A 27,159-nucleotide genomic window follows, 5' to 3' on the forward strand; every position below is an offset into this window, starting at 1 on the left:
AAAAAGATGACGTCTTGGCTTTAAAGACAGAACAGATGAGAAATAATATAAACAGTCTGTGATGCTGTCAGAGACGGCGGAATAAGATGGTTTAAACAACCAAAAGGCCACTGAAGGGGAAACCGAAGCAGATGACTGTATGTTTTAGATTTAATTTGTAAAAGTAAAGTTGATTACAGAGTCCCAACTCATCGAATACTGACATTTTGGGTTCGTGTTCGGCCCGACCTACCACCCAACTATCTTACAACTTTAGCGTGAAAGTCTGACTTTTTGGGATTTGTGCTTATTCTCTTTAGATAGATGTGGAAAAAATTAGGTTTTTATCTCAAGATAGTGAGATAATGACCTGCTGCCACAAGAAAACAAAAGGTTGGTCCAGAGGTGCCACGCCAGCATCCATAGATATGCTAATGTGGATTTTAGCAGAAAATATCAGATTAAAGACTACCCATTATTGTTCTGCAAATCAGACTGTACTTCAGTCTTGTCATATACATACTTCGTCACCATTCAAACACTCTCTATGTGGGTAGTTTCTTTTCACTGATGCCGTCGAGAACTGTTTCAGTTGGACCCTACCATTTCCGATATCTGTATCTGCTAAATTGACCACCGTACGTAAACATATCTCTTACAATAACATGCCATAAAGTAATTACACATCTGTACTACTGTTTTCTCAGGAGATAATGAGATAAACTAACCCATTATCAAGAGAAAACAAGCTTTGTTATCTTAAGACAACGAAAAAATTAACTTGTGATCTCGAGATAAGGGCATTGACAAAAAATTAAAGCATGGCAGTTATAAGCTTCAACAGATACAAGTTTAATGTGTGTTTGTGAACTAAATATGATGATACAGCCATCAGATGGCTAATTTAGCTTAGCACAAAGACAAGACATGACTGTCAAAAAGTAACCATCTACCAGCATCTTTAGAGTTCACTTATTACAATAACTGAAGGAAACCCGTCCTCCGTGTTGAATCTGAACAAATCGTCAAGATCAAATAGATGTTTTGTTTCGTTTATTTACAGAACACATCAAACAATGCAATATCAATATACAAATAAAACTGTTCACATGTAGCATGTTATACACACAGAGGCACAGTATGAGATGAGTATGAGGTACAGATAATAGGTCACGGTAACAAGATAACACGTGTACATCACCAATGTCAGAATATCAACAGGGCTGTGTGGTCCCTCTCTGGATAAAAATGGCTGCCCAACACAAAAAGTCTAAAGGAATGTTAGAAAGCACTCGACTGGGGGGTAATAAGCAGCTTTATCTGTGTCCCAGAGTTACAGATACAATGTACCATTGTTAATGCAACAGAGAGATGACTTATGTATTTATTTAATTCTATCACTGTGCATTTTTCTTTCTGATGAGAACTTTTAAAAGACCCATCGAAATGACAGCATTTATACTCCATATAGCAGCTTATGTCTTTTTTTTATTTATCAAATCAAACTTAAAAAATAAGGGCATTGATACATTTTTGATATATGTGTGTGTGTGTGTGTGTGTGTGTGTGTATATATATATATATATATATATACATACATATAGATCTCAAATAGGGTTTAATTAAAATATTTTCTAAGGTTTCTCTCATTTCATCAAAAACCTGCACACTTTCACTAAAATGTTGCAGACAGCGTTAAAAGTGGTCATATTCACAAACACCTTAAGAAGAAGGTTATTAAACAGGATCAGAGGAGCCAGATACATGCCGCACATGTACAGAAGGCTGTGGGTTTAAAAAAATAAACATTTTACATTGCATAGATAAAATAAGACAGGCCTGTTAGCCACATTGCCCATCACAAAGTCCAAATCATACATATTTTCAGCAATGTTTCTCTGCATTTTTTTTTTTTTTTTTTACTACTGGTTGACTGCACCACTGCAGCTTGAATGAAGTTTGTTTTGGTTAAATATTAGAGAAACGAATGCATGCAACAAGGTACAGGTTTTCTTGGTTTGTTCATAAAACTGCTACGCAGGAATAAGACAAGCAGCCTTTTTAGTAACGTACTTAAAAAATGTTGAGAATATAATCTAACTGTATGAGACATTACAGTTGAACATCAATAAAAAAAAAATTAAAAAAAAAAGGTTTACACATTTCTTATGATTTAGTTGTTTTCTCTTATTTGGCTACTTTACAGTTTATTTTACAAGAAAGAAAAACAACAGAATAAAAGGTCTTTATATTTATTATATTAAAGAGATGTCGTTAAATGTCCTGGTGCTGGTGAGTGGTCATCATGTATGTAACATCCAGTTAGTATCCAGGGTTAAAGTCCAGGTCATCATCATCATCATCTTTAGTCCATACAGTTCTTTATTCAGCCCTTTAAGTCTTTGTTTCTACACTCAGTCAGTCTTTTTTCCATGCGATCAGCTCAGTCCGCGGGCCTACTTACTCTTCTGCGAGCCGATCATCACCTTGGAAACGAAGTTGACGATGGCGCTCGCCGGCTGCTCAGGGTCGTGCTCCGCAAACAGGTGACATACATTGTCCGTGGACGTGCCAGTTTTCCTCGCCACAAAGCCGAAGATCCTGCACAAGTAGATATAATGCTTAATAACAGCGCCGTCATCTGCCTCAAACTGACCACGTCACTTTTAAAATAACTGCCCTTAATGCTGCTCTGGTTTGTAGCAATGTAACAGTAATGATAGTTTACTTACTTTGCTGAAGGGCAGCCGTCTTTCTTCCACCTGCGAGCGGAGAAAGAAGATAATAGTGTTACCTGCTTGTCACACCGAACCTTACTTTGCACTTGCACATTTCTAAATCAGCAGTGACAATGTGCAATTTATTCTCTTTTCTTTTTTCAGTCTTTGCATTACATGCCCTTGTTGTGATTTCAACACAATAATAACATGTTCGCCTAACAATAGCCCTTCAGTGACACAAAAACCTTAAATCAGCAACACTCACTTTCTATCTTGGGGGTCCAATGCACAAAATATGACCGTGTTGACGTTGTAGTGCCTCCTGAAGAAGAGCCTAAAGAGGAGAAATGAGGTTGGTTGTTTTGAGATGAAGGTCTCTGCATGTACCGTATGCATGATGTGAACATGCATGCGCCATACTCACTTCCTCTGGTTGTCCGTGAGGGTGATTCCCTGCGAGGACACCTTGAAGTGGACTACAGTGGAGGCTGGCGGAGGGTTGGAGCTCAGTGTCATACTGGTGGCTTTCTGCACCGCCTGGACGCCCGTTAGTGACTCCATCTCCACGGAGCAGAGGTACCATACATTGCAGGCTGGGGAGCACACATTCACACATTCGAGTTACACATGCAAGTAAGAGCAAACATGTTCGGTGACTCAGTCCGTAATAACAGGACAAAGAGAACTGTGTTGATGAGCGATGGATGCACTAATTTTCTAAACGTGTCGGTGTTTATGTGCGATGCCATCACTTCTGTCATAATGTCTATTCAAAGCAAGTGACGCCTGATTACCTGCGCCCTGTTTCAGCAGCTCAGCAGCAGAGTTGGTGACTGATTGTGAGGTAGACTCCACAACATCTTCGAGAGGATCTATGAACAAGAAAAAGCAAAAAAAAAACGTCAGTGAGATTATACAGGGGGAAAAAACCCACAACAGCTACATCAACAAATGAACGCCCAGACAGTTTAGCAGACAGATCGGCAGATCTGGATAACCGCAAAACCCAAATAATGTTTATTTTCTAGTCTGACCATAATCCTCTGCTGTAAAATTAGATCTGTGACTGACTCTGCGTTGAACGTTTACCTCTGTCAGGTATGATGAGTTTGCATGGCAGGGCCAAGGGGGTGATTGAATGTTGGCAGACCAGCGCGGTTAAGCTTCCTGTAAAACAACAAGATATCAAATCAATATTACAATATTATGTCTTGTTTTCTATTCTTTACACAATATTTGTGACAGTTAAAAATGCCTCAGTTTTGCAGTTGTCACATACATAATTAGGGTTCATTCAATTTACATTTTAAAAGTAAAATTCAGGACCTTTCAGGGCAACAAAACCATGTAGTTTCCCGACCTCTGACGCCTTTATCACCACATCAAGATTGTTAATTTAAATACAATACAACAGCAGTCAGTACATTGCATTGTCACTTTGTGCATTTTACCAGCTAGTCATAATAACTTTGATTGTATGTTTTTATCAAGATTATTTAATTAAGTTAAGATTATTTATTGAAAATTCTATATTTTTTTCATGTTATATATGCAAATTCAAGCATATTCCTACACAAACATTTGCTTTGCTTTAAAAGAATTAAGTCAGGAAACGGATTACCTCAAAGTCACAAAGTAAAGTCGACTACTAAATTTAAGTTGTACAAGCTGAAAAATTTAAACAAACACAAGGGGACGTTTAACCAAATATTAGTATTTCTTTATCATGATATAGTTTGATATTTTTCTGGCCTGCATGAGTCATGTAACTTTGTCACATATTTTTATTGTAATCAGTTTGCAGTTTAAGAAACTATATCACGACTGTGATGCATTGAATTTTAGATGATTAAAACGGTGAAGTCTGGTGAAGTCTGCACCCAAGCGGACTCTCTGAGAGTCTGCAGAAAGCTCGACTGCGGGCTGTGGTGAACTGGATCGATTGTGGGTTTTGACAGGTTTCAGTACTCAGTCCACCAGTTTGCAAGTGCAGAGAAGTGTCAACATTTGGATGACGCCAAAATGATCAGCTCACATCAAGTGGTACAATGCACCACAGGCCAGTAGAGGGCAGTATGGTGCATGAAGTCTTTGACATTGGTGCAGTGTAGCCAAACAGCCAGGAAGTGTCACTCTTGTCAACAAGCCGTGAAGAAGGAAGTTTTAACAGACTAGGTACTCACCAAAATAAGGCTCATTAGGGCATCCCTTCAATCGCACTCCTTTCTGTGTGCACTCAATCAGGAAGTGGCGGACTAATTCATTGGATAGATCACCCCCTGTTTTTGAAAAAAGGGACACAGAGGATACAGAAAGAGTTAACTAACTAATTTCACAAGATAGTCTCTAGACCTGTCCTCTATCTGACACCTTAGATGTAATCAGAGTTGAATAATAGCTCCCGAGCATTTTCCTCAGTACAACACGTTATTTTCATGCCCTGAAAAGTTACATAAAAACAGATTGAATCGCTACATTCAGTCTCTCCAGAGATTAATGGGATTACGATTCAACAGAAGCGCCTCTAAGGGGGCACGAGGAATCTATGTGAGGAATGTCCTGACACAAAGGCTCGGAGAAAGGCCCGCTCCTTAAGGTGGGTTGGGTTTCACACTTATAAGGAGCCACAATGCCCTAAGCTGAGAGTGCGGAGAAGGACCGTGTCATGATGTCACCACAGGTGTCGTTGGACTGCGAAGGGGTGAAGGAAAACAAAAGGACAGGTGTGTGTGTGGGGGGGTGGGGTGAAATGAAAGGGTTGAACGCTGTGGTTAGGCTGGTGCAGGAAGGGCATAAGGGCATCCTTTGAATCCTGTGTGGCTTGTGACCGAAAATACACCTCAAATAATCCAACTTGTTTCTGATACACATCGCATTGCATGAGTGGCCTGTTTTTTGAACAGGAAGAATGATGTGTGAATCTCTATCACTACTCAATCCAGCCTTTGTTTTCATGCTGAAACATGGCCAGAGAATGTTTGGCCAGATTCCTCTGGAGACTTTGTTTTCTTTCCTAAAAAAATAAATAAAAATCCCTCCCCGTAATTCCCGAATATGCTAAACAAACAGACTAAGAAGTAAATAACTCAGCGGCCAATTTTGACCCGAGCTGCTGGATATTACACATATAGCAGACTGAGTTATGTGGGGCAGACGGCTTCCCAGGAAAAGGCCCTAGGATCAGAGTAGGCTTATGGACCCGGCACATCCTTTGTTCAGGGGTGAAACATTAGCTGTACATCTAAGACTACCAGGCAAAAAGGGGTCTGTTTGGCTTCATCGTGACGATGCCCAGGAGAGAAACACAGAGTGAGGAGCTCTGACACACAAACAGAGGGAGGGACTCTCATGTTCCAGCATGCAGGTGAGTACAGTGGACTGTAACTGTAGATGGCTTTGTGTGTGATTGTGTGATGTATGATTCCCAGGGAGACTGATAATACTGGACCGATCTCTGAGATCTCAACTATGATAACCAAAATACTCAGTTAATCTTTTGGGAAATACAATTATTAGCGTTCTTTACAGGAGCGACATCAACAGGTTGAGCCCAATGTCATGTATGTGTATCAAATACGATATGATGGAGCTGGAGTCAGGAGAATAATCAACAGCCAACAGTCATCAAGCAAAATGGGAACATGACAAATGCCAATGCACTCAAAGTTACAGGTCAGTCTGGTCTAGGGTTATGATTTTTACGTATACAAAATAGGATGGTTAATGTGTGCGGTAACTGTAGGACACAGGACCTGGAACAAATGTCCCAAGAAACATATGACCCCGGGAACATAGGGCCTTGTGAATATAGGACCCTGGGAACATAGGACCACTGGTACATCGAACCTTGGGAACATGGGACCACTGGTACATCGGACCTTGGGAACATGGGACCCTAGCAATATAAGGCCTTGGGAACATGGGACCCCGAGAACATAGGATTCTGGGAACATAGGACCTTGGGGAAAATAGGACCCTAAGCAACAAAGAACCTTGAACCATTGGAACATAGTTGGTCTTAATTTCAAACAGACTCAAACGCCCTATTGAAAATAAAATGTTTGTCATTTACGTCCACTGTACCTTTCTTAGTCTGTTGGAGAACTGACGGTGGTGGAGTCGCCACCTTCATTGCCAGTCCGTAGGCCCCTCTGAAGGAATGGCTGGCCCGCACGATAAAGCAGCCAGGCTCCTTGTCCTTCAAGACTGATATAGCTGCATGAAGAGATGCACGATGGTGAAACAGATTTACAGATCAATTCTGTTTACTCATATTGCCTCGGAAACAAAGGTGAACACTAGAAACCTACCTTGATCCCTTGAGATATCTGGCTTGTACCAGAATTTGGATGTGTCCTGCACAAATTTTACAGTAACCTGTTTGCTGGCCAATACATCTAGAAAACATGCAAAACAAAAAAAAATGTACAGTTTTAATTTGTGTGCAAGCCATGTGACTCCAATGAAGCTGTTAGATTCATTATGAGACTACAGCTTACCTGGCAGAGGTGAGGCTGTGCCTGGCATCTGAGCTGAGAGGTCAGGCAAAACATTGGGGAAGGGAATACTCAGAGAGCTTCCACTGTGGGGACTCGAGAACCCACTGAGGGCTGGAGATGCTGTTCCCAGCGAATGCTCCCCCTCTGATGCCCTCTTCTTCTCAGGCAGAAGAGGGGGCTGTATCTGAGGCAGTTGTAACTGATTCTGCCCATCTATGGCGGTCAAAAGTTCCCTGTCCATGCCCCCATTTCCCAGCAGAGTAGAGGTGGAGTTTGAACAGTCTGTGCCATAGCAGAGACCTGAGTCGTCCTGCTCATCAAAGCTCTGAGCAGGACTGCGGTTGACCACGTATCTAGCCATGCGGCTTCGCTGGCTGCTCCGAGGGGAGCTGTGGGCGTTGGGGGCAGGGTGGATGTGGGGGTGGTGGCCATAGTCCAATGACATGGAGTGAGGTGTTTGTCTGGCAGAGGCGTAGCTGCTCAGAGAGGAGTGGCGGCTCAGGGCAGGATGCTCTGGCCAGGACTGGTTCATCGATAAACTTCGGGAGGGAAAAAATAATTGCTATCAGCAAAAGAAAGTGCTAATTGCTGCACATTTCTATCCACTACTTTCAATGTGAATATAGGACCAATCTTTACCTGTCTGTCTGCTGAAGGGTCCCAACAATAGAAGCCGAGTGTGTGGAACTTAACATCCTGTGGCAGTTGATGGAGGAGTCTGGTAAAACATCAACTCCACCATGACCGATCATCTCTGAATATCCCCGGGGTTCTGTTTGAGAACAAGAAATCAACTTAAACAGCATTCATAACTGCAAATGCATTAGATATAAATCATAGCTATACAATAATCATTGAAAGAAAATCTTCACAAAACAAACAAAAACATTAACTTGATGAAACAAGTCATTTGGAAACTGGAGTGTGGAAGAAATCCCCTTGTAAAGGACTATGTGTTCTTTCCAGTAAAAAACAATCAATATTGGAGTTGAAATGAAATGAAAACAGTCCACGTGGCCTCAAGTGTGGCTATTTATTTGTATAAATCACCAATTTACCCTGCCACGACCATGAGGGTCAACAAATCAGACTCCATTGGAGCTAGACCCTCTGACATAATTATCCTAAAGCTTTCCTTTTAAAGCTTTTCCTTCATTAAACAAACAAGAGGTGCAAAGCTGAAAGAGTTGCTGGTTTTCTCCTTGTCCCGGTTTCCCCTCTGTGTACACAGAGACACTTTCATGGGGGAAGAAAAGGTTTTTTTTGTGTGTCATGCTTCCTGACCCATGGTAGCCATGGAGATGTGGCAGGACTGAATGTGGTAATTCTCCCCTGGGTGTCTGAGGTAGTAAGAGGCACGACAGGGACACAGATCTGTTTCGAGGCCCTACAATCTTTAATCACACTGCCTGTGACTGTGAAAACAAGTTCAATTGAAGTCGAAAGTAGAATGAAAATGAAAGTTAAGGCTGGGTTCATGGAGATATCGTCCGTCTGCCAACGTGTACAATCTTGTTTTTCCATAACATTGGTCCCAAAAACATATCAAATGAATTCCAGCTAACTGGAGGGGGCGTTAACAAACAGTACACATGAGCAGACAGGCACCAGCCAGTTTTATATTGTTTGTGATAGTTCTTTGATGAAAATTAAGGAAACAATTAAACATGAAAGGATTTTCAAACTGACATCAAAGTCAACAACATGCTATAAATGCACGACTCCTTCCAACTCTGAGAATCTTACAGCCAGGGTGTGTTCCACCTCAGATAAACACCACAGAAAAAAAAAACAAAAAAACAGTACGCAAACAAAGGACACTTAGTTTTAGTCTAAAGAACAACACTGGTAAGTCTGAAAAAATGGGTTCTCTCAAGGCCGTGACCGCGCAGACATTCCCCAAAAACCAAACATGAAGGGCAGACACCGGCTGGGAATCTCCCCGCTCCTGCATTCATGAGGCGTCTTTGTTTTTCGGCCTCTGTCTCAAACCGCTCAGATTCCACGAACAACAATGTTGCCATTATTAGGTAAAGCAAAGGTGGACCTGAAATAGCTCAGTTTTTAATGAGGCAGTGGATCCACACATGCAGTCACAGGGCACACATGAAAGAAGACTCTCGCTCTCTACCTGCCACTCACTGCATGTCTTTCTGTCACTCGCTGCATTTAATTGGTTTAAGGGGGAGAAACACAAGAAAGTAGGAGAATGAAAACAAAGAAAATAATCTTGACGGGTACCTCTTACATATTTTCTCAAGTTTAGTTGTTATATAGGTCATTTTGCGTGAAGAAGACCTTGAAAATGCTGTGGAAACCTTCTCCCACAGAAAACACTGCTACTGAAACCCATCATCAGTAGTCTCGCATTTAATTGCATGACTTTGTGACATCACACTACATCATAGAGTCACACATTCGCTTAAATTACGCCCAGTGGCTAGATTGTTAGCATTGCTGGCTACGGCATGTGCTGACCAATCAGAGCAGACTGGATATTCAGGAAGGAGAGCCTTAAAGAGCCAGAGGCCAAAACGGAACAGAGGTAGAATACAGTGCTGCAGAACTGGACTGTATGAGAGCATTAGAGCATTTAAACCTGCTGAAATAAAAATAAAATTATGAACCTGAAAAACAACTCAGCAGGTTAGCTTCTTATAATGTCAGCCCTATAATATCACCAGAATGACCACTCACTTCTTCTTACTATTCTTGACTTCTTCTTGAAGCCATCTGTCTGTGGCTACTTGTAACAGCATAGCTCAGTTAGCTGTTAAGCTAATGGCCCTACAGGTGATATCAGACAGGGACTGGGACCAGACAGAATAGGCAGGGGCTTACTAGTTAGCATGTTAACTTATGGTAATATCTCTGCAACACATTCACCTTGAGTTCATTCTTGAAAATCTAAAGCCAAAATTATCATGCACATCTTACATATTGCACTTTTAAATTTATGAGTGTAGAGATTTGAATTTTGAACGGACTTGAACCCACCGTGGTCTGTTCTGTAGCCTCCATAAGACTGCATGGTAGAAGATGGTGTTTGCCTGAGGTGGGTCAATTCCGACATATTTTTCACTGAAACCGCAAAGAAAACGAGGACGGGGACATTTAATTAAACCTCAGCAAACAAAACTTGTCACATATACATGTAAAATCAAATGCTCGGATAAGAAAAAACCTATTTACACTGACGCAGGAAACATAATTACCATAAGGTGTCGGCGGAGAGATGGGGAAGGCGGGAGTGGGCGGAGTCATGTCACTACAAGCCTCGACTCCGCTGTCCACGTCCGGGCCCTGAGACCTGTAGTCAGCACTGTCGCTCCTGAACAACATGTGGTGCTGTAACACACCACACACGCATGTAACCAACCACAGACAGTAGAGAGACACGTGGAGGGGGACAAACAACAAATTCACACACAAACACACACGTTGGATTTACCTGTGACTGCGACACACAGGGGGAGTACGTCCGCTGGCCCCTGTAGTCCTCCGTCCCACCCCACCCTGAGTTACAGAAGCCTGGGTGATCTGTGACATCACTTTCTTGGCGACTCAGACTGCGCGTGACACCCAAACGTCCCTCACTGGACTGGACCGCTGGATACACACAGATGGACAGGAGAAAAGCAGATCATTAAATATTAACAGATTTACAGGATGGCTGACTTCAAGGGAGTCAAGTGAGAAAAATAACAGTAACCTCTGTATCCTCTTCTAGTCGAGGCACAATGTCAAAGGCCTATGGTCGAGAATTATGGGCAAAAAGCGATCCCTAAAGAGCACTATAATACCACATGGCGGCCATTTCCCTCTGTCGTATTGTTGTGTTCCAGGTTTCAAATCCTATAAATATAGGTAATCTGACACTGAAGTGATCAATTTGCCGTTTCCTCATTGATCACCGACTAAGGAGACAAAGGACTGTGAAAATCTGGAGGGAAATCGGGCCAACACCATCTTTTTTGACCTGTTGGCTTCTATGTGACAACAGCTAACGTTAGCTTCCTAACTTACATAACCATTTAATATGCTGCACAAATAGAGTGGAAAGACACAGATTCCAAAACATCAACACACGTGTAAAACCCATTTATTTGAACCAGGATGTAAAACACACTGGTTGTAATCAAAGGGTAACGTTAGCTAGGAAGTGGTTGAATGCTCATGTTAGCTAAAAGGTTATCGAATATGTTTTTATACCTTGAGAGACAGCTCAACATCCCCCTAGATTTTCACCACCCATGGACTTTTACAATGATGGTGAAATGATGACAGTTTGTCCTCATTCACTGCACTCTTAATGTGTGGAATTTTAGGTTTTGATTATAGCTCGCTCGAAACAGAAAACATCCACTCCGACGATCACACCGCTTTCTATCCACATGCTGATGTAGACGACTTTGCGAACTGGCGTGGCGACTTTCATGACCATGTAAAAAATTGAGGGATTGATGACATCTTAATTTGGTCAGTCCATAAAGTAAAAAGCACCCTGGGGTCGTGTCTACAGCTGACATGTTTTCAGTGGACAGCTGAGGAATGCAAGGGGTCTCGCTGGTGGGCTGGAAGGTGTGCAGTCTGTGTGTGTGTGTGTGTGTGTGTGTGTGTGTGTGTGTGTGTGTGTGTGTGTGTGTGTGTGTTGGGGGGGTTCATTGTTGTGACTACTCTGAAGAGTGCAGCCACTCAGCACCAGGGTGTTAATTTGAGCCCTCCCAGCGAGCTCCGACCTCTCAGCTCTGAAGAATGCTAATGGAGCAATAGTGCTAATGCCGGGGATCATTAGTCACTCTGTCTGGGGCAAGTATGGATGACACAGACAGTGCCATGCATACCTGGCAGTGTTTCTCCATACATGCATTGCTTTTATTGTACATCCCTCTACTGGATTTTGATACTGATCTGTGCGGATCCAGAGAATGTGTTTTTTTTTTTTGTTTTTTTTTAAGAGGCATGAGAAAAAGTCATGACACAAGCGAGCATGTATCTGAATGCATCTCTCTTTCTCTTTAATGAGTCATTCACATCAGTTCATCATTTATGTAAACTAATATGAACTTAGGAGTAGTGGTTCGAAGACAAATTCAGTATTGTGTGGTAACACCATACCATAAGGTCTTCAGCTGGTCAGTTATTTAATTCATTTGATTTTTATCTGGTTATTTATGTTATAAATCATTTATCTATTCATAGGTTTCAAAACATCTCATCAAAGGACTGCAGTTGAACCTCAGCCAGGAGGCTAATACTGGCACATACACAGTATCGATTGTGTGTTGTCCGACTACACAAATAAGTCAAATTAAATGATTTCTGATTTAATTTACTGAAAATGTATGACAATATGTTGATAGAGAATTCCACATTTAAATATGTAATTCTATCCATAATGTCCATCCAATCCATTCATTAATTTTATTCAGTATCATAATAAAACCACAATAACCGATCAAGTGAATACTGATGGTAACACAAGGTGCTGAATAAATTCAATGTTGCATCCTGGGAGTCACAAAGTCTCTCCTGCCAGCTTTACTTGACACGAGCTTCAGGTGGAGCTCAGCCCTCCACCTTCCTGAGTTCTTGTCACCTCTCACCAGCTGCTGAATGTCAGCCCCAGTTCCCTTGACACAACACGACTACTGTTCTCCCGTCCCTTTTCCTACACCTCCCTCACACAACCATTGGTGTTAAATAAGTGAGAGGAAATAGGTGAATTCATGGAAAAAAAGAGTGAACTGTTCGTAAAAGTTAAAAAAAAAATTTAAAAAATGGAAGATTGGTGCAAAGATGTAATGGGGACAAAGCAAAAGAGCTTCAATCTTAAGGTCAGCATCAAGGTTCAACACCCTGGACTGATTATCACACAACATTCTAATGGATGATGATGATTTGTGGGATGCAGGATGTATGCACAGGCAAATATGCTCTCATAAGTTTAGCACATGTAAAGATGTCTGTTAGGAGCAAACTGAACACCACTTTAGGCTGAACACTGTTAAAAAAAAAAGAAAAAAGAAAAAGCTAATTGAGACTTTAAACAGCTTATATTGATGCCTTGAGAATACTGCTTAATGAACAAGTTCACCCAAAAATGAGAATTCAGTCATTATCTCCTCATGCCCGTGGCAATTGAAAGGACAAGCTTTGTAGTCTGCAAAACACTTCTGGAGCCTTGCAGCAAAACAGCATTCCAGCTTCCTCCCCCTGAACAGCTGAAGAAGGTAGGATTTAGTTTTTAAAACATAAAAAAACTACCCAAAAATGTTTTTAAAAAAACAGTTTTAAAAAGCTGCGAAGCTAAAAGCGCTAGCGAGCACCATGTCTGAAGTGGCTGGACAAGCTCGGCCATGTGATGATATAAATCAAATTAAAATTAAACTTCAAATTTCAAATTAAACTGCTATCTCAGTGCTTACAGACACTTTTTTTTAGGTGTTTTGTTTTTTTGTTTTGCTGTAACACTGTTTCGTTGCTGTGAATGTTTTGTGGACTATGAAACTTCGACTGACTTTCAATCGGTGTAGGGGTGAGTATGTATGAATTAGTTTTCATTTTCGGGTGAACTTATCCTTTAATATCCCTGAGAATAATGTCACTTTGAGACATCGGAACAGTTGTCTCTTTGTAATGAATGAACTGTTATCCTCCTTCAAACCATGATATTTTATTGTACTCTCATAAGTTATTAATTCTATGGAACATCATGTCTTTAACCCTGAGTCTGTCATAAAGTTTGAATGGAAAGTGAATTGAACTGATTTAAGAGTCAAAATGAATTATTCATCCAAATCATATAATTTAACCTGCCTTCCTGTGGGACATGGACTGACTCAGTGCTATGACTCTTGTCACCAGAGCAAACTGATTTGAGACAACATTTTAAAACGAACAATCCATTGCTTCCTACAGGTTGTTTTCATATCGGCTATGTTGGAGCCTCGGGCGTTTGTTACTTGGAATGACGCTTCTGTGTAGTTGATATGCACAGACAGGTATGCTTCTGGAATCAAACTGGAAAAACATCGCCTCCGGGCTCACTTGTTCTTCCCTTGGAAATTCCTCAGGCCTCCCCGTCTTGGCCCTCCCCACCTCCCCCCTCCCCTGCAACCACACGAACATGAGTGTGATTCACGCGCTGCTAACACCCAGACAGCTCTCTGCATTTTCTCTGCCTCGCTGGTTTTCAGCTTAAGAAATCTGTGGCGTGCCATTGTACCTAGGAAGAATATTCTTGAGTCAGTCGTAACGAACTTGATAACCAGTGTGGGTGAGCCAAATCTAACCCTAATCTCTGTAGCATGGGAAAGAGATACGCATCATCTTTCCTTTGTTTTTTTCCCCGATTATGTTTATCATTGGAGGGAACAAACCTCCCACAGATTCTACAAAGCAGCTATACAGTCAGAGAAACGCATTTTGTGAATTCTTGCGCAGTGTTTGAAGATCATGAACTTCGTCCCTGGGATCCGTCTCTACATGAACAAAGTGGGGAAAAAAAACATGTAGATATCTATCGCGATGCAAAGACTGATCACGTTACATAGCTTCTGTCTGCTAAGCAAACTTCAACAAATCAAAGGAGAGATTAAACATTTTCAGCAACAAAATTATCAATAAGAGCTCATAAGACAGATGGAAATGTCATGAACCTGAGGGTACAGTAAGGAGAGGTGGCTAACTTAGCGCTTCTTCTGCCCACAACAAAGAGCACTCAGTCTGTTGGAGGGACTTTGATTTTGTAAATATCCCTGTACGCAATCTCTATAATCAAACACCCGGAGACGGCAAGGCTCAGAGAGGTCGATGACAGCTGCTCTCCCTCTCGTCATGTATCGTACTGATCCTCGAGTCAGATAGTTGCACAGGCAAGTCTGGACGGCGCTCTTTCCCCAGAAACGTCCTGAAAACATCTGAAAACCTGGCAACAACCCTGCTATTTCTGCCACTAAAACATGCCAGGTGGGAGAGGGAGAGAAGCTGCGCTTTGTTAACTCTGTAGTGAGGGAGAAGGAGAGCTGAGGCGACTGGAGAGGAGCTGCTTTCAAACTATTCTCATCATATTAATTAAAGCTGTTGTGTTTTCTTGCATCCTTGCCATGTTTATCAGACATCTCCAGCAAAACAGCCTCTCTGGTTTCATAATGACATTTTTTTTCACGACCACACTTCCATAACCACACCACATCATCACCACCACCACCACACCCAGGCCGTCTGACTGTCTTACCTGTCTGCTGTGTGTTTGTCAGGGTCGCTGCGTTATTATCGTTGAGTCTGTGATTGATGCCGTTTGAACATTTGGGGGCCGAGCCGTTCACGTGCGCCCCGCCGTTCCTCTTGATGGAGCCGCTGTGGCTCGACACAGGCACAAACGTGGGATCCAGGTCCATGATCAGCTGGTTGAGCTGGTCGATGGAGTTGTCGATGTCCATCGTCAGGGATTTGAACTCCTCGTCACGTTTGTTGTTGTTGTTGTTGTTCAGCGTCGCCTGCTCCTTGAGTGGCGCCGTGTTTCTCAGAGCGTCTGTCGTCATGTCCCTGGTGGGGCCCTGTGGTTCAGCGGGCAGGCCTGCTTTGGGTGGACTGCTCGCTTGCTTGTTCCCTGTGTATCTTTCTGTATCGTTCCCATCCTCAGGCATGTAAATAAACTGTTGTGCAGCAACCATCTGCTGCTGGCGAACCCAGGACTGTGTTGAATAGCTTCCTTGTCTGTAGACATGCTGCTTGGGCATGGATGCATTGCTGGGATTAGACGAGGCCACAGAGTTGCTCCTGGAGCTCAGACAGCCCCTTCTTGCCTCAGGATAGGCTCTCTCATACTCTTCCATGGGAGGAGGTGCAGGGTGGTGGAGGTGGTGCTGGTTTTGGCCTTGCTGCTCCTCTCCGCCGGGACTCCCAAAACCATCCGAGAGCAGGGAGTTCTGGCTGCTCTTGTGGCAGGAGGAAGATAAGGTCCCTAAACTGTCCACACTGTGCAGATCATGACCTGTGTTGACCTCATCATCCAGGATGTCCGTCTCCCTCTCTCCAGGTCTGGAGTCCCCGTTGATGTGCACTTGCACAGGGACTATCTGCTGGATGCCCACTCTGGGGCTTTGATCATCCATCTCCTCCACTGCAGGATCCTCAAGTCCAAAGCCGCTCAAAAGACGCTTCAGCTGTACCTTTTCCTGCGGGCTGGGGCCCTGGTTAGGTTTGACGGTGGTGACAACAGGTGTGGGTCTGTCTGCCCACAGAGAGGTGCTGGACAGGCCCGAGTCACTGCTGACGGAGAGGGCGTGGTCGCTGTGGTCCGGGCTGGAGGTGGCAGAGGTCGTGCGGGCCCCTCGGCCCAGCGTGGCCTCTCCTCCGTTGGGGCTCCTCTTGGTAGCCGCTTTGTCCTGGGTTAGGCCTTGAGAGCGTGGCGCTGCAAAATAGAAGAGATGCAGCGCTTCATACAGTCAGCAGGTATGGGGCACACGTACACACAGAGACACACATACAGCAGACGAACACAAACGGCAACAAAACCACAGACAAAACAAGACGCGGTTCACATGCACAGTCATGTCGACCCACAAACTCCATCATTCAGAATCTGTTATTGAGGAAGCTCAACACTTACAATCACACCTCACCTGACAAAGACAGTACTCCACACAAGACAGAGCAGACAGCAGACTACAAATAACTCCAGCATTAAAAAAAACATTGACAGGGAAAAAGCATGTGAATCAGCTGAGGTGAAGTGAGACAAATCCCCCTGCTTAGAATCACCCAAATTATTAGAATCTCCTGTTTTTGAGTCTTATCTGATCTTATTTCAAGATATTCAGTCAGCCCACCCACTGAACTGCCAAGGCACTAGTCTGCGATGCGCGCAGCAGACAAAGGTGTTCCTCGCGCTCTGGTTGTGTAAGAGATGTTAAGCCCTCTGTACGCCGCTACGAGAGTCAGATGGCTGTGGATCTTCAGAGTCTGACCCCTGCATTCCTCACTCCGCTGTGATTAAGCCACCCTACTCCCTCTCGCTTTGCCCCTTGACCCCCGGCATATGTCCAAACAACCTCCTTAATCCATCGGAGAGTCAAACCACAGAAGTCAGTATTTTGGGAGGCAGCCACAAATCCATCACATAACAAGAAAAAGTCAAGTTCTAGACTTACGCCAGCTTTGTCAAGTAAGTAAACACTTGCTGTTTCACTGTAACTCCCCCTCTGCCTCAACAAAAAAAGAGCTGGAACATGACTCCCATGCTTCTTCCCTCAGTCTGCCGCCTTAAGTACTTGCCTTTCAGTCAAACCATGACTGGAGGATCTGAATACCAGACATGCATGATAAAAGCCCCCCCTCCTCCTTCTCCTCTCCAAAAGCTCCTGTATGTATGGCTTTAACCCCCCAGCCACCACCACCCCCCCACCACACTCACACAAACACACTAATTGAACCTGCATCCGGCCTTGAGCTGCCTCGGCTTGGGCCTCCGTGCATGTCAGCCTCCGCCGGGAGTTTTCCCCAACAAATCCCTCTCGTAACATTCCTCCTAGCAAGGTGCAACAAGGCTTTTCAAGACAGATGTTTCCCCTCTCCGTTCAACACCGGCCATCTTTCTCCGTCACCCCTCTGTCATTGTCCTGCCCTTCTTTGCTTTATCCCTCCCCCCTTCATCTGGCCGCTCATCTGTCTAAAAAAAAAAAAAATAAAAAAAAATAAAAAAATCTCTTACCTTCGCCACCACTGCCAGGTAAGCACATAAGACAGTCTCCAGTAAAAGAAAAGCTGAAGAGGACAAGAGGCACGGCAGACACACGAGAGTGGACATGGCTTTCAACCAGCAGATAATGGTCAGGGTCAAATCGAGAGAGTTGGAACAAGTTGGCCCCTGCTTTCTTTCTCCTCCGCTGAGAAGGTGAGAGTGTTTGCACTCCACACAAGGGGGGACCTTGAGATCTCCAAATAAGGGCAGAGGAATGTAAACAAGTGAGGCGGGGCTTCAGGGCGGAGGCGGGACGGAGGAAAGGAGTAACCCGACCTCTTGCCCCGCTTTAGGGGACTACCCCACCGAGGGGAGAGAAGAAAAAAAAGAGGGAAAGAAAGAAAAGAGAGAGGGCGGCCTGGAGAGGATCAGAGAATGAAAACAACATTCCTGCAGCTCCAGACTTTTTCACTCTGTAAAAAGACACTTTTTAATTAAAGCAATCCTCGCCTTCTACTTGGAGCTCAGAGCAATGTTCATGAAAAGCTGCTTTTTCTCTCACTCCTGTGTGTGTCATGAAATTGCATGCCTGCCGCCCTACTGTACAATATCAGCAAAGAAACAGATGTGCCCTAAACTCAATGATGGGGTGCGACAATTGTTTTTAAAAACTGTTTTACCTATCGGGATTACACTGACATTAACAAAGCCATGACTGGTTAACCAAGTATGCTCTTAGCTCAAGACAATCAGTCAAACTTTTTGCATTGAGCGTTCATCATGTCGGTTGTTGTGGTACCGTCGGTCCCTGAATAATCCGACGATTACAGTGCAGCGAGCGGGCGAAACCAGAACTGTTCCCTCAGCTGCTGTCGTATCGCAGGAGGAGGTCTGGATGTGTTTGGCCATGTAATTACAAAATCTTTCCATTCCTTCTCAGTTACTACCATCCCGCACCTCCTGAATGCCAAAACCCTGAGTCGAAAGCATAATGATCATCATCGTCGTCTTCTTCCGCCCAAACTTCTACATGCGCCTCCTATATGTAGACGACAGGCTTGTGGGAAATGCGTCTCTTAAAAATCCTTTGTACAACTTGTTCAGGACTTAGAGTACATGCAGAAAGCATGGAGAAGAACAGACTACTGAGGGAAAGATTCAATATAAAATAGCTGATTAATGTTTCTAACACCCCCCATAGTGGTATATTCCCATGCAGACAGCAGGTTTTGACATATCCATCCCTGAAAACTTTACTTAAATAGCATACATTTTAATAATATTGTCTTTTACCATGCCCAGGGTTTAGGGTACATGCTGTTTTTCAGACATGCGAATGGTTATGTCATTAGTTAGTTATGACTTGCATGATTGCAAAAATTGCAAAATTAAAACAGTGAATTCAAACTAAATTTAAAAAAAAAAAAAACTATTGCTGATAATGACTCGGCAAAGGTTGGTCATTTTACAGGCATATCAGTATAATTATATCAATTATGCACAAATCCTCAGATGTGCATTTGATTTTGAGGATATTGTGATTGAGTAAAACATTAAAAAAACTACAATTCAAAAGACAAAAAGATGTTTCATATTGTTTGTTTTTTAGACAATTGCAATCAAGTCTTCCTCATTCAGGGTTTTCTGTGTAATGGCATCCTAAGCTAACAGTAATGAGTATCTTTTAAAAGAGATGTTCATTCTGTGAAGCTCATATATTGGAACTGTTACTAACAATTACTTTCAATATCAAATTAATCTGGCTATTATTTTCAGAATTAATCAATCTGTTGATAAAATCTAAAAAATAAAAAAATGAATAGTGAAAACTACTCATCATAACCCAAAGACTCTTCATTTACTGTCCTGAACAACAAAGAAAAGCATCTAATTCTTACATTTAAGGCGATGGAACAAGCAAATGTTTGATTTTTTTTTACTTGAAAAATGACTTACTTGAGCAATAAATTCATCCTCTACATATTTAACAACTTATGACTTATGAACTTTTGACTGGCTAATCAAATAATCATAGGAGTGTTATGGCATTAAACCCAGACAACCCTAGAAAATATGAACATGAGCCATTACTGGGTTAACTGACTCTTCAAGACAAAATAATTAAGGTATTTGGTGTTTGTGGCTGTGAAAGCCATTTTCATTGAAACTTAAATAGCAGACTATTAAAACTGTCCAGCATATTAGGAACACATTTTCTGAAATGAGATGCTGAATTTGTTTTAATGCAACTTTTGACTACATGCACGGCTATATACTGCTAGAGTTGGTAGCCTGTAATATATATGTTTTTGTAATTTGGGGTAAACTGACAGCTGAAGAGTAATTAACACTCCCCAAAGACAACAACCTACTCAGACAATAAACTTAAGTAAACAACCTTTCTGGAAAAACAACCTTTAAAATTTCGACTCTGAATTCACACGTGGGGATAAACACACACTCTCAGTAAAAAACCATTGAAGTAAATGATGTTTTCTTTTCACAGCCTTAGCACGACAGTGGCAAACGTTTTTTTTTTTTTTTCCGACTTCCTCCTACCCGACCGACCCCTGACAGACAGCCTCCCGGAAGGCAAACTGATCCTGCCGGGGGACCGGTGGTAAGTAGATGTAGAATTCCAACAGAGCTCCCAGTCTTCCCTCTCAGATGTAGTGTTTACATGAGAAAACAGGGCTGTAAATATCCCACATGAATGCTTCACAATCAAGGCAAGAGAAGAAAAATTGCTCCCTTTGTTTATGTCTCTGCTTTGCTTTGATGGATTCTGAAGTTTGAGCGCTTTGCTCTTTCATTGCATACCCGGGAGTGCGCGTAAAAAAATCCATAATGGAGTGTGTGGGGGAATTTAAAGGAAAATAAAAAAGGGCTGCTCAATTTCATCAAGCTGAACTTCGCTTATAAAAACACTCAATGAATACTGGGAAAGGGTGGATCTGTGTTTTAATGCTACCACCACGTCGCCCTATTCTGGGAGGTTGTTGTGAATTCTGTGGTTGAGTGGAGAGCAACAACCACAGCTAGGACGGGACGCCCCGACATGGTGGCTCTGAGTGTGAGTCTGTGTGTGTGTGTGTGTGTGTGTGTGTGTGTGTGTGTGTGTGTGTGTGTGTGTGTGTGTGTGTGTGTGTGTGTGTGTGTGTGTGTGTGTGTGTGTGTGTGTGTGTGTGTGTGTGTGTGGGATGGTTAAAGCGTGCCTATTCATTTGATGAAACAACAAAATAGAAAATCTCTTGAGAACCGACTGCTCTTCCTCTGAACCCAGCATTCCCCGCATACAACAGCTCTCCTCCCTGTCCTTCACACAGAAACAGCACTGTTTGTCAAGATCACCGTGCACCAACCTAAAGATACGTCTTAGCTTTCATTTCCCTTTTCCACTTCCATAATACAAGTCTTGTTTCCACGGGGGCTGGCCTGCCTGCCAGCCTGCCTGCCCAGGATTTAAGTCCCAGTCATGAGCAGTAACTCCTGTTAGCAACGACTGAATCCCAAACCGAACTGGCGGTGACTGTGTGTGCATGTTAATGTAATCACACCACAGTCCCTCAACAACATGGAGCGCAGGATCTGTCACACTGTGTTAATAAGAGAAAAGGAGAGTCTGTGTGTGTGTGTGTGTGTTTTAAGAGGTGAGAAACTTCATTTAATGCCTAAAACGCCACATGAATACTTGTTCCATTCTTAAAACAGCTGCTGATTTTTTCTCTCTGATTCATTAAGCAGTGCCTTGGCACTGTTATGACAAGGCCTTGTGAGTCATGTAGTGACTAATGCAGCGTAGTATCAGTACCTTCACCATCGCAGATGTTCTGGTAGGAGTCCCAGCGGATTAGAGGATCTGCCGTGTTGTAGTCAACAATAACATCCGCCCCGTTTTGCCACCTGTCTGCACCTGGACCGCAAAAAAAAAACATTATTGTAGATACTGTATCCAGGTGTTCTTGTTTCAGCAAAACAATATTGATATAATCAGCCTTCAGTGGAATCACAGTGTTGGCTTCATCTCACTCAGTCCTGTAGATATTTATAATTAAAAACAATTCTTAGCACTCAAAAACACAACACAGCAAGAACAACAGAGCACACAAGTTAGCTTAGCTTAGCTAAAAGACTGGAGACAGGGGGGAACCATCCAGTTAACAGGTCAAAAAATAAAAATTTGTTGGTTTAAATGAAACAGATTAAATGTGTAAGTAAGTAATCTTTAGAGGCAGTGTTTTTTTTTACTTTTTCTTTACAGTTTTTCCCAAAGCTAACCTAACTGCTTATTGGATGTAGCTATGCATATTCAATGAGATCCTTCCTTCATTACTTCAAAAGCATATAATGGAATACTGATAACAAATAGTCAAAACAAGGTTAAATCAAGTCCCAATCTTGTGAATGGCTCATTGCATGGGTCGCAGTATGGTCTCAGTCTTCCTCAATCACAAAATCCTCAAAATCCAAGGCACACTGTAGGATGTGTACAAAATTCATATTATTATATTAATATACCTTCAAAAATGACCAACCCTTGGCAAATCATTATCAGCAGTAGCACGTTTTTATAACTTTTTTTTATTTTGATTTAATTCAGGTTTTTAATTTTGTGAACATGGAACTCACAACTACAACTACTGATATAACCTTTTGCATGTCTGAAAGACAGTATGTACCCTAAACCCTGGGCATGATATTTTACCTTTGCCGTAGAAAATGTGTTTGATAAACACTTAAGCGTCTCCATACAACACACAGTAGGTCACACACACACACACACACACACACACACACACACACACACATCCAGACCCACATAACACTCCCGTGTGGCTCTGGGTCAGCACATGCTGTGCTTCTTTACGTCTCTGTCAGCACACACTTCACACTACATTTCCCCTCTGCAGCATTCCACATCCCTCCTCACTGGGGGGCAGAGGGGGAGGAACAGAGCACAGGCCGGCCCGGCACGAAGGGAAAAATGGAGAAACTAACTCTGTCTCTGCTTTTCCAGCTCCCTCTAGCAACTTTTGGAGAAAGAAAAAAAAAAGAAAAAAAAAGAAAAAAGATTAGGGGATCTACCTGGGATCCTCTCTGGCCCCTCGGAGAACACCAACTCCACTTTACCGTAATCTGCAAATCTGGGATCTGAAATGTAAGCACACAGGAATGCCATGAGTGTGGCCCATGGAAAGATGACTGGTGTTGTCTTGCGAATAGGATTCTCGCAGTACACGTAACATGTTTGGGAAAACAAGATTATCGGTCTCAAAGTGCCAAGTCTAAATTGAGTCCAGACCGAGCCCTGCAGATGCTGCGCGGAGCAGAGGAGCTGTTGTAAACTAACAGCGGCACGTTGAGGCCTGTTTTTTCAGGTCTACCTTTGTTGGCAGTCTCCATGTCCTCTTTCTCAAACATCAGGTTGTAGCCCTGCACTGCTCCCGTGTGGAACTGCAGCCGGAATATAACCTCACGCTCTGCAGTTATGTCGCTCTTGTGATAGCACTTAATCTACAAAAGAACACACACAACTTCTGTGATCAGTACAAACAACATGGACGTCAGAAACTCTAAAAAGGCGTCTTTGGATTTTTCCTACCATGATGTCTCCTTTCAGGAGCTGGGCAGGCTCCAGGGTGATACATACACGATCTCTGTGGCCTGGACCGATGTGACTGAAACAAAGTTGAGTCATGTCGGTTTATTTTTTATATAGCCCCTTTAAAAACAACAGGAGATGACCAAAATTGTTTTTTCCCGTCAATGCAGATGGGTGAAAATCTGCCTGTACGTAGGCGTGTGTGAGTTACGGAATAAAAGGTGCATAAAAGGCAATGATACATCAATACAACTACACAAAAGGCAAGACTAACAGTGGAAGGCAGGACTAAAACTGGCCTATTAATAGGAAGTTAGGAGAAATAGAATAAGATTAACAACAAACATTAGAGGGGCAATATGTGAGAACTGACCACCCATTGAATTCACAGTCAAAACAAAGAGGGGCATGCATCGCCAGAGTGACCGCTAACTGCTAGTCAGCTCAGCTAGCCCTGCAGTTAGCATTTCGGAAGGCTCGCTGTGGGAGAGTTGGTGCTTACACTGCTAACACAGGGCTACAGTTAAGTTGCCATACAGAGACGTCTTAATGTCAAATGTCGATTGATTCACATTGTGTTGCCAATTTCAATTCACTTTTAAATGCATGAGCTGTTTGCAGGATGCATAGCGATGAGGGAAGGTGTCCATTTCTGTGTGTGTGACATCAATAACAGTAATATGACTAATGTTAGAATACAAATATAGAAATAGCGGATCTGCTGGCCTAGTGGTTGTGTTTGCTAATGGAGATTATGTAAAAGCATCTGTATAAAAGTGAGAGGTTAATAACTAGTTAGAAAACAGAGAATTTAGTCAAAGTTAAATAAAAATCAGCCTATAAAGTTAAAGAGAAAGTTGCTTTGACGTGTTGAACAATGTCAACAATGACGTTAAATGACTCAACCACGTGTGTGAGTGACTTACTAGATTCCCGACGAATACACCGCTTGCATTCCCTGGTAAACTTTGATGTACGGGCGACACACTGAAAAGAAACAAACAAAGATTAATTCTCGAATAAATAATAGTTAAGTGTATTGACATGACCTGAAGTGCCCTGTCAGCCGGTAAGTTACTCATGAGTAGCTTCTCCAAAATGTTTTCGCTCAAAGTGTGATAAGCTGTTGTTGTGAGAAAGGGCTTGCAGCTCCACAGTGTGACGAAAACCTCTGTTGTTTCAGGGAAATCAGCAAAAACAGCAATTTGCACGCAAACGCGGGTGTGAATTCTCGTGACTTTACTGGGAGCCAATAAAGAAGTCCTCCTCTGCAGTTCTGTTTGTGTAAGTGCCTCTCTATCTGTCTGAGCACGCATATGTGTTGGAGAAGGAGTGAGATATAAAGCTCAGATAAGTCTCCGTCTTGTTTACTGTGCACGCTCTGATGTGGTTGTGTCTGGATTCCTTTATACTGTCATGGCAGCGGTGACTGGAGTTTCATGAGGCGCTGCAGCTGTGTATTGGCGGTAAACAATATGAGCTTAACCTCCGGTGGCGTCGAAGTTTGGTATCCCGTGGAGGATGATGCAGTGTAGGAACAGTGGTGAGGCGTTGATCTTCATGGATCCACTAAGGAGACTGTTGAGGATCCAAACGTACCTGATGTGAAAGCACAAAACCTGACGTAAATAATATGCAGGATTATTGGAAGTTTTCCCACAAACAAAAACTTTCAAACAGTCTTTTAAATTATATTGATGAAGGTGATATAATAAGATTGATCAACATCAAGGCAACATAGGTCTGAAATATACAGGTGTTTAACCCCTTGTAAAGTTCAAGCTCCGCAAACACTTGATCCTACACTTCCCATAATGCATCATAATGATTGCCTATCTGGCAAATGTCCTCGTCTTTCAAACTGAAGCTCTTGGTATGAATGCAAAAAAATGAAATAATTTTCAAGCCCAAACTGACTGGTGACATCACTGTGACATCACCAGGGTTAATTTCCCAGACTTTACAACAGTTCAATATGTTGGAGAATAAGCCTTTTCTCTTTAGAGTTAAGGTCCAGACAGCTCTTATGACATTACATTGGATTTGCAGCAAGGCAGCAGCCAGTTAGCTTAGCACAAAGACTGTAATTAGAGGGAAACAGTTAGCTGATAACAGATAACAAGATAACTAAAGGTTTATGTGCCAGGTTTCGCTGCTGGTGGTACTGACCTCACAAATTTGAAAAGACATCAGGACACTTCAGGACTCTAGAAATAATGTTTATTAGTGATCTTAAGAGGCGCTGGTCTAGCTAAGTGTTTCCTTGTTTTTTCCAGTCTTCATGCTAAGCTAAGCTAAGCTAAGTAGCTGTAGCTTCATATTCATGACATGAGAGTGTTTAATCTTACTTTCAGCTAGTGGATAAGATAAGATAATAATATGATTATGTTAAAATTGGGGAGGTGTTGAGTGTGTTTAGCAGAAAAAACACATTTATAATCTTAAAAGTAAATTGTCACAAAAAGCATTACATTGGTCTGGTTTCAAAACTCAAGCATCAAAGTCGCACTAGCTCAGGGTTCATACAGCTTTTTAAGAGTAAAGTTTGGGCAATTTTCAAGCACTTTCAAGACACCTACAACAAAAGATTCCAGACTCCCGGAGCCTTTATCACCACAGCTAAACTGTTACCATAACTGCAACCGTAAAGAACAAATTTTCACAGACTTCCTTTACACCCACTCCATCGGTACGACAAAGTATATTATCACTTTATATTACCAGCTGTTTACAAAAACCGATTGTATGTTTTGATCATGAATCTTTGATACTCGCCAATTTCTATGGCAGGAGGCAAAAATGGTGGGATTGTTTCATTTAAAATATCAAAAAAGATTTTGGTTCACATGATTGATTATGTTTTTGAAACACAAGCTATGGTCAAAATCAAGCATTTTTCAAGGAGTATATTCAAATTTAAGCGCTATCCTTAACTTCACTGTACAAACCCAAACATTTCAAAGCAAACCGAGCCATAATGATACGGGCTCATCCGTCCAGGCTGTCATTGCTTAAAGTTGATCCCATATAAACTCGGGGACAAGAAAGCTCAAGAGCCACCAGAGTGAGTCAAACAGGGTTAGGATTACACCAGGTCACCATGGGGTCCCATTCTCATTCTAATGATCAACAGTGACGGGCTTTTCAGTGGAAAGAAACTGACAAACAACACCGGGAATCACAAAGTATCCGTATTGAATCAGGTGGGTCAGGGACGCGAACGTGTCGTCAACAGTGCGCCAGCCGAACGAGCGCGTGTTGCTAGACGGCAGGGCGTGCTTGAGTTTTGGGTCTTACCGCTTCTGCGAAGGTGTCATCAGAGCTGAGACCTTATCATCATAGTATTTCCTCATGGCGAAGCGGTCCAACGCCTGATCAGCACTTTTGAGGGGAGACAGAGAGACACATTAAGACACTTTAGGCAATTATGACTCCAGAGAGCGATTACACTCCGCTGCTCTATAATTGAATGCTGTTAACCCCCTAACTTAAATTAGGACAACACACACACACACACACACACACACACACACACACAGACATGCATAATGGGCAACAGTGAAAGTAAGCGGAGAGACAGGGGATTCCAGCAGAGAGGAAGAGAATGGCAGCCTTAAGTAAACAGGGAGGGGGAGAGGAGGACAGAGAGAGGCCAGAGTGTGTGCACAGCTC

At 42.6% G+C, this 27,159-nt stretch overlaps 1 protein-coding gene across 3 annotated transcripts in view; it reads right to left on the reverse strand.

The window, feature by feature from the left end:
* Nucleotides 1–1,010: 1,010 nt before the first annotated feature.
* Nucleotides 1,011–27,159, reverse strand: part of LOC119010993 (tensin-3-like) — a 37,682-nt gene continuing 11,533 nt past the window's right edge. For 2 of the 3 annotated variants that reach the window (XM_037083708.1, XM_037083707.1), the window contains 22 exons: nt 26,785–26,868; nt 24,974–25,086; nt 24,414–24,474; nt 23,488–23,563; nt 23,270–23,399; nt 22,971–23,036; nt 21,697–21,798; nt 15,438–16,616; nt 10,650–10,807; nt 10,414–10,546; nt 10,196–10,279; nt 7,838–7,970; nt 7,199–7,737; nt 7,010–7,096; nt 6,783–6,914; nt 4,883–4,978; nt 3,789–3,866; nt 3,494–3,571; nt 3,124–3,292; nt 2,965–3,033; nt 2,712–2,741; nt 1,011–2,580 (listed from right to left, as the gene is read on the reverse strand). In XM_037083708.1, the coding sequence (XP_036939603.1) occupies nt 2,436–2,580; nt 2,712–2,741; nt 2,965–3,033; nt 3,124–3,292; nt 3,494–3,571; nt 3,789–3,866; nt 4,883–4,978; nt 6,783–6,914; nt 7,010–7,096; nt 7,199–7,737; nt 7,838–7,970; nt 10,196–10,279; nt 10,414–10,546; nt 10,650–10,807; nt 15,438–16,616; nt 21,697–21,798; nt 22,971–23,036; nt 23,270–23,399; nt 23,488–23,563; nt 24,414–24,474; nt 24,974–25,086; nt 26,785–26,868 (3,742 nt within the window). In that variant the 3' untranslated portion in view covers nt 1,011–2,435. The remainder of the gene's footprint in view (nt 2,581–2,711; nt 2,742–2,964; nt 3,034–3,123; nt 3,293–3,493; nt 3,572–3,788; nt 3,867–4,882; nt 4,979–6,782; nt 6,915–7,009; nt 7,097–7,198; nt 7,738–7,837; nt 7,971–10,195; nt 10,280–10,413; nt 10,547–10,649; nt 10,808–15,437; nt 16,617–21,696; nt 21,799–22,970; nt 23,037–23,269; nt 23,400–23,487; nt 23,564–24,413; nt 24,475–24,973; nt 25,087–26,784; nt 26,869–27,159) is intronic. The other variant, XM_037083709.1, reaches the window with a different exon arrangement.

Source organism: Acanthopagrus latus, chromosome 21 (assembly GCF_904848185.1).
Source record: "Acanthopagrus latus isolate v.2019 chromosome 21, fAcaLat1.1, whole genome shotgun sequence".
In the NCBI taxonomy this organism is placed as follows: Eukaryota; Metazoa; Chordata; class Actinopteri; order Spariformes; family Sparidae; genus Acanthopagrus; species Acanthopagrus latus.